We start from the raw sequence: 17,380 nt of genomic DNA, 5'->3' as shown, positions 1-17,380 counted from the left end.
CCTTTCTCTCTTCTCTCGCTATCCCTCTTCCCTTTCGCTTTTTTTGCTCCTCTCAGCCTTTCTCCCTGGTTCCCTTCCTTCGTTCCATTACGCTCGTGCTACGCGTCTGGCCGCGCGACTGGCCGAGACACGAGGCGCATTCGTCTTCGTCAAAGCTGGGGGTCCCCGCGTTCTCTCGCCGCTACGCCCCGCGACCTCTTCCACCGATTTTCCAACGGTCGAACGGTGGTTTCGACCCGCGTCACGCTCGGATGAGTCACGCCTAGGTTTCTCCTCTGTTCTGTTGTCCACCGGAAGCCGACCGCGGGGAACGCCGTCTCCCCCTACGGCAAAGGGGTTCGCAGAAATTGATCCCGTTCGCGATCGGCGCGATCGCTTCACGATTCGATGGAGTTTCTGTTCGTTAACCCCTGTCCGGGTGATCGAACCTTGCCGCTGTGCAACGGTGCTCGAGAATTTGGAATTGGCCGTTCGAACCGAAGGACGTGTAGATCGTTGAATGAAAAGTATTGCGATGATATTGTTAAAAGATAATTTGTGAGTAACAGGATTGTTTCCAGCGACATCGAGTTATAATTTTAAAGATTTTGATATAGGAATCTGATGAAACATCGATCGAGCGATGCTGCTCGACGAAGTAAAGGATAAACGAGATAACAGGCTAGAACTAAGTTAACGATAAATTTATCGAAATTGAAGATACAATGGCACGCGCTATCGAAAGATCTCGATGTATCCTTCTCCCATCTCGTAGATTCTAAAAATAGTTTCTGAATACATTACCATACGAATTAATTTCGTAATTCCACACACAGATTTAAAAACTCTGTCACCCGTGTAAAACCGACGCGGCAACCTGTTGGCAATTCCTTGAATAGTATAAGGGGTGCGCGATTCGAATCCTCAGAAATTACTCGCGCAGTAGAAACTGCCTCGAATCCCATAGACTAAATCAAACAATGTCACCAATCAATTTGAAAACCAGTTACCTCGATGACATATCGTAACCCACATTTCATTAAGAATCTACGAGCAATAATCTACACCCTAAGAGGAAATTCAAACATTAACTTTCCGTTTCATCGAGAAGACTTTCATTGTACAAAACGTTGAGCAATTCATCGGTCGACGCATCGAAGGTATCAAACGCTCGAAGAATTTGGCAGGGTTGAACAATGACGGGCAAAGGTTCGTGCGAGGGCCCGGGAGGATAATCGAATACGGCAAGCAGCGTGGGCCTGCACCGCGAACCTTCGACCCTATTTGCTCGCCGGGGATCAGAGAGAGAGTACCTCTTCCTCTCGACGCTGTTGTTATAACGCCGCCTCATTTCCATTCGTCGCACGAACCGCTGATTACGACAATAGGACCGGGGACACCTGTGACTACCGCGCAAGGTAGCCCTGCACTCGGTTCTGCCGGACGGCGCATTGTAATTTCTTCTATGCCCGGCTTGGCCCAGGTCAAAAACGCCTTTCATTCGTTGCGTCGCCACGCCGGCGGCGGGCCAGCCAGCGTTTCTCGTTCGAACGGACAAGTTAATCCGGTACTTTCGTCGGGCAACGCGCGTACCATTGGACTCTGTCGACTGTTCTACGATCGTAAAAGCGAAACAAAGAAGGACGAATCGTGCTCGGAGGCGAATGATTTAAGGGCTCTACGGAATTATTAATTGTAGCCGGACCCGGGCCGAGCGCAAAACGCTATAAAACGTCCGCGTAATCGTACACCATTGGAACACCGCACTCAACTCATCCCCCGCCCCCTGCCTCCCACACCCCTGCCCGTCACCACTCTCTCTTTCTCTCGTTCTCGCCATTACACGCCCTATTAGCTTTTCAGTCGGTGTCTTTCACCCTCTTAACCGGCGGATCCATCACGCCGCCTAACCGTATCACCAAACAAATTTATTCCAACGATTACGAGGACCGTTTCTACGTTTATTGATCGGACCATCAGGTACATATTCAGATCACGTTGCATGGGAAATACTCTTTAACGAGTTCAATCGAAAAAATTAACCAAAGGAAATTGAAATTCTGATGTCGGTCGAACACGGTATACAATCATTAAGACGTTAGGCGCCATATCAGTCACTGATGACTGACGCTTCTGAATGACTAGAAAACAAGCGTAACATACAAGATAACCGATGTAAAATGAAAATGTTTAATAACGTAACTAAGTTGATAATAGTGCAATGCAGACATTGTAACGCCAAATAATTAATAATTGTTCCTGCTTTTCTTTGCTACAAAAAAAAGCTCTACGGAAAAACCCTTAAGATTTTCATGACGCTTAGCGTGTTAATCCTCGCCAAAAATATTTTGGGTTTTCGCATTGGAATTGGCGTTGAAGTTCCTTCATCCAAGCGTAGCTTAATATAGCATTTTAATCGTTTATTTGACAACGCTAGAGAAGATGGAATTCTATTTATATATGATGTAATTATGATATTACGAACAATTGTAGCAAAAATTTGCCTACTACCAGTTTAGCTTAGCATAAGACAGCAATGGGTTTAACTTCCTTATGAACGAAAATGGAAATATCCCATTTAACTTCTTATAAATCGGAATTCTCAATGTGTCAAATCATATTTGCCTCGGGGGATATTCAGAAATTGAAACTTTTCATTTTTATTCTTCGCGCATCCAAATTCTTCGCTTTTACTTGCTTCGAATTGAAATTTCCAGACAGAAATGAAATTACGTGGATCGAACTTGTTAGAATTTCTCCTTTCGCAGGAGGGGGCGGTTGCGATGCTGCCTCGGCGTCGCCGGTAGAATCGGCCCGTTGTCGTTCGAAAAGTCCACCCGCGACACAAAATCCGTGAAACGCGTCGTACGTCGTAAATAAACCGGGTTGGGAGGCGGCGTGTTCGCCCGGCCGCCGCCCCCGTTTCGCCGCTCGCAAATGAGTCCGGACAGGATCGTTGAACGTTTCGCACCGGGGGGACGATTGCGAAGTTGGCGCCAACTTCCACGGGCTTCGGAGGACGCGCGTAAACCCTGCCGCTGCTCCCGGTCCGTTAACAAGTAACGCAGCCATCCCCTCACCCCTTCCAGTTACAACCACCTTTGATATAGTACAGCTGATCCCATTTAACTAATTACAACGACGGCTCGAAATCGCTACATCTACACGATCTGGTGAAACGATTTCACGCCGCAGTTCAGCGGATTTGGGTCCTCGGAGATCGCTTTGCGAAAAATTAGTGTTTGACCGTTGCGAATTCGATCAATTTATAGTTTTCCAACTCCGTAAAATTAGAATTAGAACTATTTTTAATGCTTTGTCTTGTTGATAATGGAGACAGAGCAGAGATGTTGGTTTTAATCGAGGAACTGTTAGTGTTACTCGTAGCGAAAGTCGAACCGGTTATTTTGTTATCATCCGTAGCAGAAGCTTAACCCCTTAACCTACGATTTATTTCACTACTGCGCCCGCAATAATTACTCTGAAATTAATCACTTAGTAGATACATAGGAAAATCTTACATTCATCTATGTCTACGTTTACTTGGAAGTGTAACAATTGAAATACAATATTTAATTTCAACTAAAAAAATTGAGATTCAATTATTTTCGTTAGTTTCAGTTCGAGATCTTCACCACGAGTCTGACGCGATATTGTATGACAAGCGATTCAAGAGAAAAAATAATACATCGAGTTATACATTGTAGATCTCGAAAATGTGAGGGTTCGTGGAACCGCAAAATTCCGCCAAGTTCATTCCACCGATCGTTAAGCAATAATCATTTCCGGAACAAGACAGAAAGGTTCTCGTTAGTCTCCCGGAATAGGTATTTGTACACATCGGAGGGACGAACGGAAAATTCCGTCAAGAGACAACACTATAATCTCGGGAAAGTGATTCACGGTCCCGAGTGAAGAATCGCGAGAACGTTTCCCCGTGAATTTTTATGGCTAGGATCGGAATCAGCCTCCGGTTTAAGGGATTCGGCGGGATTAGCGGTGAGAGGAGAGTAAGGTATACGAATTTTACAACCGTGGAAAATTTGAGAAGTGTTTCCGGGGTTCCCGAACGCTTAACGACGGGACAGCACTACTTTTAACGTGACTTAGCCTAGCCCAGGGGACAGAAAGGAGCGTCGTAAAACCCGGCGCTCGATAATAAGGTACAGGGTGGGCTGGGTAATCCGTGCTCGGATAAACCGATAGCCGATCCCCCTCTCCTCTGGCCAAGGCCAGCTAATCCCGCGGCCGTTTCCTCGAAAAACTGCGGGCTAAGACTGCGGCGAACGGTACTCGTCATTCCATTCCGCCCGGTAAACAAGACCGTTCCTGAAAGGCTCACCGACCCTCCGCTCCCCCTGTTTCGTCGAACTGTCCGACAATTACGGGGCTTAATCCTCGCCGACGTTACAATTAATGACCCAGCTAATATTCCCAGCGTCTGGCCAGTCTATTTATTGCTCCATTCTCGGCCGCGGATGGAATCGCGCGCGAGTTTACGCGCCCTTTACATCTCCATTATCGCGCCGCGGAATCGAAATCAACGGCGATCGATTTTCCATAACGTTGAACGGCAAGCGGCCTGCGAATTCGCCAAGTTTCCGCGTTTACATCGCGGCCAGGCTCTTCGGGAGATGCTTAAATGTTCCCAGACATGACACTGTGTCTGTAAGATCGCAGAGAATAAGGTTTGACGGGATGATACTAAGAATGTGAAGATCACCCTCCAAATTACATTCGCGTATGGCACACAGATTCATTTTACATGGAACGATAGTTTCGTTCTCGAACTCTTTTAATGTCCAATAGATTTCCGGACAAGATACTTAAATCATTAATCTCAACTGTTCCTATCATTCAAAACCTCGTCGTAGATCAAAGCAGCGATACAAGCTCGACAAACGGAAAAGCGAAATTCATATCCAGATTCCGAAACGACTTTAGTCAGCTCGCTACACCGAGACAAGAAAACGGTCGATCGGGGTATCGATCGAAGCGGCACAGCGAGCGGCGGTCGATTCCGGTCGCGAAATTAGTTCAAGCCGTTTTCTCCGGTCTCATCCGGTACACGCGTGTCTTTTTCGCGGAACGATGGCGACCGTTAAGTCCGAGACGGCGAGCGTCACGTAGCCCCGCGCCCGCACGCACGGACGCACGGACGCACGCAGCCATGCCCACATCCATGATGCTCCGGTCGCGCGTGTGTCCGCGCTCCGTCTTCGTCGGTGGCTCGCGGGTCGCGCTCGCTCGGTCGCGCACATCCTTCTGCGAAAGGCTGAGCCGAGTTGCGCCGCGAGGGAAGCAGGTGAAAATTAATTGTACGGGTTACCGGCTCGAGTGGCGAAGGAGCACACGGTCTGGCTTCGGTCTTGTCGGTGCGCGCCGCGCAAAGTGCGCCACGCCGCGCGTACCGGAGGACGTGTCGATCGATTTTGCCTCCCCCCCGTCCCGCCGGCCCCCTATCACCCACTCCATCCTTCTTCCTCCCGAGCGACCATCCATCCCGCCGTCCCTTGCCCCCCTCGGTCTCTCTCTCCGTCTCTCCTTTCTCTTTCACGCCTTCGTCCTTTCCCCTTTGCGCGACTCTCCGTTCGTTAATCGGCCGCCGTACGTCCGACCGCGTCTCGAACAGCAGCGGCGGCAGCAGAGGCGACGGAGAGGCAGCAGCAACGGCAACGGCAACGGCAACGGCAACGGCAGCAGCCGCACCGATATCGAGATCGATAAGGTGTATCCGGTGACGTCCGCCGCTCGCCTCCGCCCCGCTATCTTCTCGATCTCCTGCGCGTTCGAAATATTTTCGTAACGTCTTTCCCCCTTCGATAACGCCGAGCGACGACTAACGGCCGTCCGCCCCCGCGCGGCCCCGCGCGTTTATCGGGCCGCGCGGTACCGATTCACCGATAAACAACACGGATTCCCCCGGTTATAATGCGCCGCGAACATAATGCGTGCCGCGCACGAGATAAAAGTGATCATTGCCGAACGATCGCGGAGATACGCGCGTAGAACTGTAGATCAAAGTGACCGCCTTTCGAAATTTTAACGGCGAAACGACCGATTGGCTTTCTTCGCGTATCTACTTTCGTCGAATACTTTCTACTCTCCGTTTGTTCCGTAGTTAATCTTCTCGATAAACGAATGACTAATTCGTCCACATAACGGCAACAACAACGAAAAGTCGCAACGACGATAGGTTCCCTTTCTCCGAATCCCGACATCGATGCCGCGGATCGATCACCGGAAACCCCGAGCCGCGCGACGCGAATCGATTCGACGGGACGCGCGGCGTGTACATACTAGGTACGCGTCCATCGTGTCCTCTGCGTTACATAAAACTTCGCGAACGGCTTTTTCCCGTGCCGCTCGCACGCTCACGCGCTTGCTCGCTCGTTCCCCTTTAACGTTCGGTTACAAACCGGGAGAGCCCGATATTTCGGGGCACGATTATTTCTGGAACGACTGAAAAATCCGTAGCATTCGTGGCATTCGTTCGCGTCTCGTGGGCCGTGCTCAGGTAATATAACGTCGTGCTCGTGGTCGTTCCCGTTGTAGCACGAAACTCCTCGTCCCGCGATACTTCTCCGGCATCGTTCCTCGGTGTCGTCGTCGCCGTCGTGGTCGTCGTCATCGTTGTCGTCGTCGTTCCCGGTAAAGTGGGACTCGGAGAAGGCCAAAGGCTGGCGCTCGCGCGAGACCGAGCCGCGAGCAACCAACCGAACGAGCGATAATTATCGGGCCAGGGTAGGGCGAGACTCGTTCGTTCGCTTGTTGTCTCGCTCGCTCGCTCGCTGGCCTGCTCGAACGCGAAAAAGAAATCGACGGTTATAGGTGCAGGTCGCGGCGGTGTCCGCGTGTATTTATGACGGTAAATACGCTCGGTCGCCGGTGCCGTCGTTGCCGTTGCCGTTGCCGCCGCCGCCGCCGCCCAGCGGCCTGGTAAATTTATCCGCGAATTACCGCGGCGTTCCTTACCCCGCAACTTCGTACCGCGGCAGCAACGGCAACGGCAGCGGCGGCGGCGGCGGCGGAGGCGGCGTTCGCGTACGGATTTTAGGCCGCGCTCATAAATCCGGCTCTCCCCCTTGGGGCCGTGGCGAGCTCCGCGACGCTGCCGGGGGTAGGAGGGTCGGATTTAAGGGTTTTGCCACGGGTTCGCCGTCGTCCCTACTCGTCCTCTCACCGTCTCTCTTTCTTTCCCGCTGTCTTTCTCGGTTCCACCCGCTTGGTCCACCCCCATCCATCCACCCGCTGTGCACGGCTCCTCTATATTTTAGAGGAGAGGAGAGAGAGAGAGAGAGAGAGAGGAACATAGCAGAGGTTGGAAAAACGGCGAGCCCCGGAGAGAGATCCCGGAATCGCGGGGAAATTAAACGAGCGGTCGGTACGCGCGAAAAAATCGCGTCGCTCGTAAATTTCGACGACCGACTCCCTCTCTCTCACTCTCTCTCTCTCGCTCTCTCTCTCTCTCTCTCTCTCTCTCTCTCTCTCTCTCTCTCTCTCTTTCTCTCTCTCCATCTCTCCCTCCACCCCCGTCTCTCGCTCTGTCTTTCTTTCTTCCTCTTTCCTCGTCTCTTTCTTTTCTCTTTTAGACCGTTTCCTGCCCCCCCTCACGCACTCACTCCCCCCCCCCACCCTGTTCACCGCTATCATCGGCCGTCGCTCTCCACGTCGTCACGGTCGCGGACCGGAAACTCGGACACGAGGCGTCTCTCGGAACCCGCGGCCAGGAGGGGGACAAAGAAACCGTCGAACCGAGGCCCGGAAAGTTTTCGGTGAGGAAGAACCCGGCGCCGAGTCGTGGGTATTACGGGCCGGGAATATTATGCGCGGAGGAGTCCCGATACCGGCGGGCGTGTACGTCTGTCGCAATTCGGTGACACGTGGCTAGGATGATCGTTCGGGACTAAAGAAAACGGTTGGCTAAGAAATCGAGGTGCGAATCATGGATCGCGATTTTCACTGAAATTGTAATAGTAGATAGTTTCAACCCTTTAGGTGTACTTCCGATTCTTTCAATCGATCGAATAGTGTCGGTTAACTCGTTAACAGTGATTACGACTATTCAAGTTTCATTGCGAAAGGCCGGAGAAGTTTGAATAGCAGGTTGGTGGAAGTTACCGTGCAAGCAGGGAGATTTCAATAATCCTCTGGTGTTGTAATGTATTCGCTGACTGTAGTACGATACAGGTCAACATCAGCGACAATCACAAATATTTATGTTCCATTATAGAAGGTTGGAATAAGAAACATTTCAGATTCATTGAAACCGTAACGTAAACAGAAAAGTCCGACCTTCTGAACTTTCCATACGCACGGTTGCAGGTGATCAGCTGATCGATAGCAACAATTCAATCTTCATAGGATATAAATATACAGGGACGGCGAATTTCGCTGTTATTCATACGATAACTCAAAGCAACGTCTACGAACACAGCCGAACAGCTGATTGGCTAGCCCATCCAAACACTCTAGCAACAATCCAGCTCCCATTGTGCGAACTGGGAAGGATCTCGTTGTCGGGGTTGGATGTCGCCGCGAAGAAGGAAGACGGGTAACGTGCGGCGGGCGACGTCAACGTCATCGTCTAGCGACGAGTAGGAGGATCTCGGCGTCGCCGTCGCTGCCGTCGACGCGAACGAGGACTCGAACGAGGACGGTCGGGCGAGAGAGAAAAGGGTCGCGGATTGAAGAGAGATTTTAGCGGATAAGGGCCGCGCAGAGGGGTAAAGAAACGAAGAACGTAGTGACGCCGGGTTCGCCAGCGCACGAAGGAAGAGACCGAGGGACGGCAGGAACGACGGAAGAAGGAGAGCAGAGGAGAGAACGAAACAGGGAACCCGCGGGACCGAGCACGAGGAACGCGAAGGGTCCGGGGGATGTTGGGTCAGGGAGGGACGCGGATAGGTAGCGTAGAAGAGACGACGACGCAGCGGCATGGTCGAGGGGCCGGGGTGCCGCGGGGGACGAGGCGAAAGCAAGACGCGCGCGGCGTGGCTCTGCTTCGGCACGGTGCGCGGCATGGCAAAGCATGGCAAGCCAAAGCCGAGCCAAGGCATGGCATGGCATGGCATGGCATGGCATGGCGAGGCGCAAGCTGAGCTGCGGCGGAGGATCAGGCTAGGAGTGCACGACGGGGGGAGGACAGGAGGGCGGTCGGAGGGCTGAGCAGGCAGCGAGGGAACACGGGGGGAGGGACGAATGGCGCGGTGCCGCTGCACGGCGAGGGGAAGTCCGGGTGGAGAGGAGCGCGGGGTGCCACAACGACGGAGGGGCGAAACGGCGCGAGAGAGCGAGACCGCGAGCGAACCGTCCGGGAAGAGAGAGAAGGGCAGAGGGAGAAGGAGAGCGACCGTAGGAGGGAGAAAGAGGAAACGGCGTCGCAAGTCCGCGGAAAGCCGGCGGCGACCACCGCCGCAGTTGAGCGTCGCGATTCGTCGCGAGAGTATCGTGCGTTGGTAGTTGGCGCGCCCCGCCGTGTTGAACACACCGTCGTGTGTGCGCACCACCACACAACGGAACAGTTAGCTGCGAGGCGTAGAACCGGGCGGATCGACGACGGTGATCGCCGATCAGGTTCGACGGTCGAGAAGGGAAGAGCGGCGGCGGCTAGCGCGCGAGAGGGACGGCGGCGACGCGACTCGACGCGACGCGACGCGAGGCGACAACGACGCGCGCCCCCGAAACCAGTAAACGCGGCGGACGCACACACCGGCGGTTCAGTCGAGGTCGATCCACCGTCAGGTGAGGATCGCCGGTGTCGCCACGGGGATTTCGCTCGAACGAACGTACACCCTGAATACGTGTCTTGCTGTTGTACCGCTGAACCGCGCGATTGATCGCCGATACGCGTACGCGATATACCCTGTGTATATAGAAGAATATTGTCCGATCGAATTCAGTTACAACTGGAACGCGAGTTTCAAGCCTTTATCGGAAGTTGTCGCATGAACGCACGCGTAGACGTTACGAGTTCACGCGCCGGTGGTCGGTCATCGGGCAAGGAAGCCGAAGACGAAGCGCGTTACGCGGTGTGTGAAGGAAAAAGTGACGGGGAGCTGTTTAATAAGTGTGATATCGTTGTGCGGTTCGCGAACCGACCGCGATCGATGATCATTGGTTCCCCACGGTGACACGGGGCCGTGACGATCCGCTGAAACCTTTTCCCACGTGAACCCGATACACGGTGAGCGCGAGAGCGACCGAGGGATTCGAAGAGAGATAGATAGATAGATAGATAGATAGATAGATAGATAGATCGGTGGTCGGTGGTGGTGGCGGTCGCTGGTGGTGTGTATATCACCCGAGGGAGAGAAGACCGGCGGCGGTGTTCGTCCGCTTTGATCATCGAGGAGGAAGAACCGGAGCGAGCAAGAGAGACGGAGAGAGAGACAGAGGCGAGAACGCGAATAATAGGAAGAACGAAGACAGAAGAGATTCGAGAAATTCGTGGTTGGACGTCGTTTCCCGGGAATCGGTGTGCGCGGCTGCTCGTCGCGTTTGTCCTTGACGGCCGTCCTTTCGTCGAGCCCGAGAGCGTGTGCTCGTCGACAGAGAAAGAAAGAAGGAGACGGAGCGACGGAGACGCGGACCGTGTGCGTGCGTGCGTCGTGCTTTTTTTCCCCATTCGTTTCTTCGTTGTTCTGGCAACGGACTCCAATTCGCTGGTTTTAAACATCGAGAGAGGACCAGCAGCAGCAGCAGCGGCGAGACACACCGGGTACGACTGCTACACTGGCACGGTTCATGCGGATAGAAGATCGGCGACCAAGGCGACGATCCCACGACCACGCTGCTTGATCGTTCGTACAGGACTCTGCTCTCCGTTTCACTGGCGAGCATCGCGGACAAGAGGAAGAGTAACGACGGTTGTCGCGATACGCGGGACGTTGTTGAAGCGGGAACGAGACGAATAACGCGACGTCGGGAGCCGATTTGAAGCCGGTTGCGACCCCTCCGTGTGTTGTCATCCGTTGTGTTGTACGATATACAAACGCGTAACGTAACGCGCGTGTGGCTCCGTGTGTGTGTGTGTATGCGCGCCTCTATCGTCGTCTTTGTTCCGCGCGATCGCTATCTCTCTGTACCCCGGCCCCCCCCGGAAGGTCTCGAGAGACGTACGGATGGACGGACGGGTATTCCTCGTGGCACGGCAATAATATCGTTTCCCGCGCGGACTGCGGATTGGCTGATGTGCCTGCGGACCAAGAGCAACGGAGCAACGAAGCAACGTGCCCCGTTTTACTCGCGCTAACCATCGAGGAGGACGACGCGCGTTCTACGTAACTGGTGAACAGGAGCGAGACGGCAGGAAGACGTGTACAGACGGAGAGAAGAGTACAACGAGAGGCGTAGTGCGCCAGAGTGGCAAAACTGTGGCAGACAGACAGACGGTGGGAGAGAGACGGATAGAGATCGAGAGAGAGAAAGAGGGAGCGTATAGGTGAAGAGAGGGGGGTGGGCGGCAGAAGAGGAGGGGAACCGCCCGACCGAGTTGTTTCATTCATAAAAAAGTTCTTTATTACTCTCTGTGAGCGCATGTGCTATTCCACGGAGTGAGGACCTCCCCCGACCGGCGTAACCACGTTTACACACGGTATTATTTACTACTGCGCGAGATACGAATCGCCGCCACACGCCGTGGCAACGGTACGGCGTACGGATCTACCTCTCCGCGTACCTGGTGGCACGATCAGTGGCGTTTTCTTTTTCATTCTTTCTCAGCCGGTCGCCAATTACGTTCGGTGTGATCGTTGTCCAGTTGGCCAGCACTCGTCGCGGTACATCGTCTGTTGTGTGGTCGCCTGACGTATCGACGCTTGTGTTTCTAGTGTGTGTGTGTGTGTGTGTGTGTGTGCGCGCATACATGTATATATACGTATATATATAGATGTGTGTTCGCGGCCACCGTCGACGAGCCTAATTGGGAAACAGACGCAGCTTCTTTACCGAGCGATTCAACGGAACCGGACACTGGTCGATTCGCCGAACAAGAAGGAGAGAAGAGGAGAAGAATCGGACGTCGATCGGCACAGTTTTCTTTTTGACGGCGAACACCAGAGAGTGGCGGGTGCGTGCTGCGACCCAGCCCTCCCTCCGTAACGTCCCCTTCGAGACGCGACGGTCGCGCGGCTCTCGTCCTTTCGATCGCGGAGGAGCAATTGGAATTCCTCGCGTGTCCGCACGCAGGCCCCCGATATAGTCGGATGGCGCGATCTGGAACGTGAACGTCGATCGATCGCCATCTCGCGCGCGTCACCGAACAGACCGTTCGAGGACTCGGCGACGTACGGCTGGCTGAACCGCGAACGGATCGAGAGGCTTGGCAACCGAACGAGCGGCGTGCATGTTGGCGTGTCACCGTTCTCGCGTCAACGAAGAAGAGGAACGGTAGTACGGCGAAGAAGCTCGGTGGAAACGACGGAAACCGCGAGGGGGCGAGGATCGTATACACGAGGAAGCGAGGACAGAAAACCGTTCAACCTGGATCTAAGAACGACGAATCTGGACGTGTACGTCGACGACCCTGATCGGTTGTTGGACGGTCGCGACAAGTCGCGGGCCAGGGACCGCAAACTAACCAAAATAGATCCGAAAGCGGCTGCTGCGGCTGCAGCAGCGGCGGCGGCAGCGGCTGCGGTGGTGGTCGACGACGTGATCGCCACGGAGGACACGTACGAGGATCGTCTGCGGGAGGGTGTGAAGGACAGTCGCCTCGCCGGAATGAGGGGCGAATCGGCACGACCCGGCAAGCGGCCTTTAAGGGCGCTATCCGCGTCGGAGAAGATGGACGCTATACAGAGGGTGCACGAGGGTGAGAGCAAGGCATCGGTGGCAAGGGACATCGGAGTCCCGGAGTCGACGTTACGCGGCTGGTGCAAATCCGAACACAAGATACGGGGGATGGCGAGGAACTCGTCGACGCCGGACAGCGAGGCGCATTCGCCCGCTTCCTCTTCCGGTGCCAACGTGACGGGAGCCGGGAATCTGGTGGGATCGGCGAATTTATCCAGCGAGGACGAGGGTCCTTGCGCGAAGAAGTCGAAGCTGGACCAGCAAACGTCGGTGGTGACCAGCGCGGGCACCTCGTTCGTCGGGGACGTGTGTAGCGACGCGGATGTGAAATCCGATGGCAAACAGCCGAAAATCGATTACGTGGGACTGATGACCAGCATGGCGGGCATGAGACCCGAAAACAGTTCGCTGCTGTTGCAGCAGTTGGGCCTTCTGTCCGGCGCTACCGGTACCCTAGCCAAGAATCTGTTGAGCATGTCGCCAGCGTTGTCGCACAGCAGCGCGGTCGGACTAGTGGAGAACGGGCTGCAGTACACGAAGAGCAGTACTGGTAACGTCAGCTGTCTGGGGAATCCGACGAATACCCTGAACGGCGGCAGCGGAAAGAGGCATAGCATCTCAGCAATCGCTCCGGCTCAAATGGACTCGGTGGTAGCAAAGTCGTGCACCAGAAAGAGCCTGCCGCAAGCGGCGGAAGCGCCGTCGACACCGATCCCGGCCTCGCCGCGGAAGACCAACGAGAACACCGGCATGCAACGGTCCTCAGGGAAGCCGAAGAAGGACGGGAACGTGAGCGGGAACAACAAAAAGGTGGACGAGGCGCTGTGGCTCTGGCTGACGCAGCAGCAACAGCTGCTCGGGCAGCAGTCGGCCAGTTTCAATCCGAGCATCAATCAGCAGGACGGCTCGTGGTTCTGGCAATGGTACAAACAGTGCAGCTTCCCGCTGATAACGTCGACACCGACCCAGCTAGCGCCCAGCCCGGTCGCCAAGAAGTCGCCGAGCAAGGCGAGGGCGATGCTCGACAACGTTCTCTGCAACAACAACAACAACGAGAACGTGAAGCGGAGCTTGAACATGGACATGGTGGTACCGGACGAGGACGAGATCGAGACGGCTGGCGAGATGACGTGCACCACCGAGGAGGCGATCGAGCATGGCGAGAAGTTCTTCAAGTGGTTGGACAAATGTTCCGAGCCGGCAGTCACGCGGCTCCAGATAATACAGTTCAAATACCTATTGGACAATCTGAAGGCGTGTAGGAAGAAGTCGTCGTCCAGCTCGAAACAGAGCAGAAAGTAGGCGATAAATAGAGACAGAAGCTCCTGTGATGCTAAATATATATCTTTAAAGGAAAAGAGTGTGCGCGGTTTTAGGGCGCCGCGGACACGCGTGAACGCGAGCGCCGAGGACTCTGCGGGATCATAAACGAGATAGGTAGAGTGCGTATTGTTTCTCTGTGTGTGTGTGTGTGTGTGTGTGTGTGTGTACGCGCGCGCGCGCGCGTGTGTAATTGGGTGTGTATGAAAGGGAAAGAAAAGAACAGTGGGCAGTAAATCAGAGGCTCGTCTTCTCGTACTAACGCGACATGCAGTCACGATCTCCTGTTTTTCTTGAACGTTCATTCATCGGAACGATACTTTTTTCCTTGTTTGTCTCTCCGTTTTTCTTCTCGTTTTTTAGTTCTAAACCTCGCACACTTTGTGCTTCTTCGATTTATATGCATGTGCTGGAGAGTGAGCGTGAGAGAGGGAGAGTGAGATACCTAGAATACGAATGTATAAACGATCGTTTCATGACCTAACCAGCCCCTGTCTCTCTTAAGTTTTAACGATTCGAAAGATAACCGTTTTCATTCGTTTTCTTGTGCTTCGATTTTTACCCTTGCCCGGTACTCGGTGTTTCGTTCGAACGAGTTATCCTGAGAAAGTTGATCGAATGAACTAAACAGAGAGAAAACTTGAAGAGGAGGGGTCAGTAACCGATGATCTTTCTTTTTTTTTTTTTGCTTAATCGATAAATTTGTACATAAGAGGATATACCAAATTCGTGAATGGACTGTTGTAATTACGAATTAAGGAGTTAAGGTGTCCGTAGGAGCTGTAATTAATTAATGATCGATCGAAATTAATTATTGATCACTCTATCATTCGTTAGCGGTAAGGTTGCGCGGGAGAAAATTGTGTCCTCGCGAAGATCCAGAGACACGGCGGATCGCGTCCGACCGATGGAAACTGGCTTTTTTCTCTTTTTAGGTAACGTTCGTCTCGAAGACTGTACACACACACACACACACACACACAAACACGAGTATGCACATATAATACATATAATACAACGTTTGAACGTCGTATAAAGATCGACGCGCGGCAAGAATAACGTTGAAATCGAGACTCCGCGAAAAATATCTACATTATCCACGGTCGGAAAGTAGAAGGGGGGACGGGATAACATCATCTATTTTCTTTTTCTCGTTTTATTTTCGATTATTAGTTACGCATAGATCAAGGTTTAATTATTCGCGCGAACATATATCATATATATATATGTGTAAAAGAAATATATTTAATGAAAAGAAGGAATGGCTTGACGATGTTCATTCTGGACTGCGCTTTTCCCAAACAGTTCTACCTCTCGTGTTCTGTTAGCGAGTTATTTACTTACGGTAAATAAAAATTAAGGTTATGTGTGCGTCGAACGTGTGTGTATATATATGCATGTATGTACACGCGACTCACGCGAAACTAAATGGTCCAAAAAGAAGAACACAACAAAAGAAAATCCGATGAAACGATAAAACCGCGATGTTTGTTATATCGATGAGAAACTATGTATGTGTATATATGTATATGTATATATATATATATATATGTGTGTGTGTGTGTGTATATATATATACATATATAAATAAATATATATATATAATATGTATATATGTTTATATTTATACATATTATATAAATATTTAAGGACCTTCGTCGCTTAGCTTTACGAAGAAATAAAATGTTTCAACGAGTAACATGTTCGTGACTACTCACCATACTGAGTGGCTTGTCCAGCGGCACGTACTCGATATAGTCGCTGACGAATTTTCCGCACCCCTGCCACGTGTACAGTTCCGGATACGGCAGCGTACTTCGTCTGATAGTCGTAGACACGAATTTCTGCACACACGTACACGCATATGCACACACACACACAAAAGTGATTATTAGGGATTGTAAAGAAACTTACATGAACACACCTACACACACACACACGCATATACATACATACATACATACATACATAACACAGAGATCGTCTCTTATCTCGCGACTCATTTTCACATTCGTTCTTTTTTTTTCGTTCTGTCTGAACACGATGCTTTACTATCGTAAGATTGATCCCGTGAAGAGTAACAACGTCCCTTACGTCGCATATTTATTTTCCTTCGTATTTACGTTCCGTATTTCGTTGCGAAACGGATCAGTTTATTGTTCGAGCATCGCGACGCGCGAACGGTACTGTCGGTCGATCGTATCGATCCTTGAACCTCGTCGAAGCATTTACCGATATTTTTGTTCGTTTTCGGTTTTCCTTTTCGTCGTTTTGTTCGTAGTAGTTGTACATGTCTCTATGTATATGTAAGTATGTATGTATATGTATACGTATAAAATATTTAAACCGTTGGACCGCGTGTAAAGAATGGTTCACGTGTCTCTCGTCGTTCCTACCGTATTCGAATTGTACTCTGAAAGGGAGACCACCTAATCTTAACGGTAGCAAAGCGTATTTATATGAATGAACACACAGTGACACAGATAGGGCACACTCGCGTATTCACACATAGAGAGAAGGAGAGAGAGATACAGACACATACTACTCATCCACATACACGCGGCATACACAACAGAAAACCAAAGTGAAGAAAGTGCTGTCGAGTGTTTGACAGCGCGTGTAAATAAGACTGTGACCGTGCACTTGCACGCGAAGTGCATACCATGTATTGTAGAATGTTTGAAGCATGTACGAATAAATGTATAGCGAAGTTTATTTTTATTATTTAGATCGTAGAGGAGAACGATTCGAGTGTATTAGAAAGATTCCTATTACGCAAGTTATATTTCCGTTAGTTGTGAATTAATACGGGAAGAGAAAGGGCGACGAACGACAACAGAGAGAACTTAGAATCTATTCGCAAGACGACATTCCTCGTTACCTTTTAAAATGAGAGAGAGAGAGAGAGAGAGAGAGAGAGAGAGAGAGAGAGAGAGAGAGAGAGAGAGAGAGAGAGAGAGAGAGAGAGAGAGAGAGAAAGAAAGAAAGAAAGAAAGAGAAAGAATGAGAGAGTGAGAGTACACACATACGCGCATACACATGTACACGTGCACGCATACCTTTAACGAAAGAAACGACTCAGAAAAATTTTAAACGATAAATATCGATATCATTTTATTTATAACACGTTTTAATTTTTATATGAGAGACGAATGATATGCCTTTGTACAATGAGTCGAGAAGATATTTATCGAGAGAATACACCGAGGAAAAAATAATAAAACACGAACGTATTCGCATATTTCTTGACACTTATCCTTTTTACCGACACGAACAATCAAGAGTC

At 51.5% G+C, this 17,380-nt stretch overlaps 2 protein-coding genes across 3 annotated transcripts in view; one reads left to right on the top strand and one right to left on the bottom strand.

Moving 5' to 3' along the window:
• Window positions 1-17,380, bottom strand: part of LOC116426626 (dynein regulatory complex subunit 7) — a 189,158-nt gene that overhangs the window by 170,275 nt on the left and 1,503 nt on the right. For both annotated transcript variants that reach the window (XM_076370272.1, XM_076370273.1), the window contains exon 2: window positions 15,813-15,938. In XM_076370272.1, the coding sequence (XP_076226387.1) occupies window positions 15,813-15,938 (126 nt within the window). The remainder of the gene's footprint in view (window positions 1-15,812; window positions 15,939-17,380) is intronic.
• dan (protein distal antenna) lies at window positions 9,411-17,319 on the top strand. The gene has a single exon (XM_076370274.1). The coding sequence runs from the start codon at window positions 12,703-12,705 to the stop codon at window positions 14,074-14,076; it is 1,374 nt and encodes a 457-aa protein (XP_076226389.1). The 5' UTR covers window positions 9,411-12,702; the 3' UTR covers window positions 14,077-17,319.

This window comes from Nomia melanderi, chromosome 8, assembly GCF_051020985.1.
Source record: "Nomia melanderi isolate GNS246 chromosome 8, iyNomMela1, whole genome shotgun sequence".
Lineage (NCBI taxonomy): Eukaryota > Metazoa > Arthropoda > Insecta > Hymenoptera > Halictidae > Nomia > Nomia melanderi.
The sequence above is the reverse complement of the archived record's forward strand: the minus strand, read 5'-3'. Positions and strand labels throughout refer to the sequence as shown.

Excerpts from the sequence above, each read along its gene's own strand:
- dan (XM_076370274.1), top strand. The coding sequence starts at position 12,703 with ATGAGGGGCGAATCGGCACGACCCGGCAAGCGGCCTTTAAGGGCGCTA.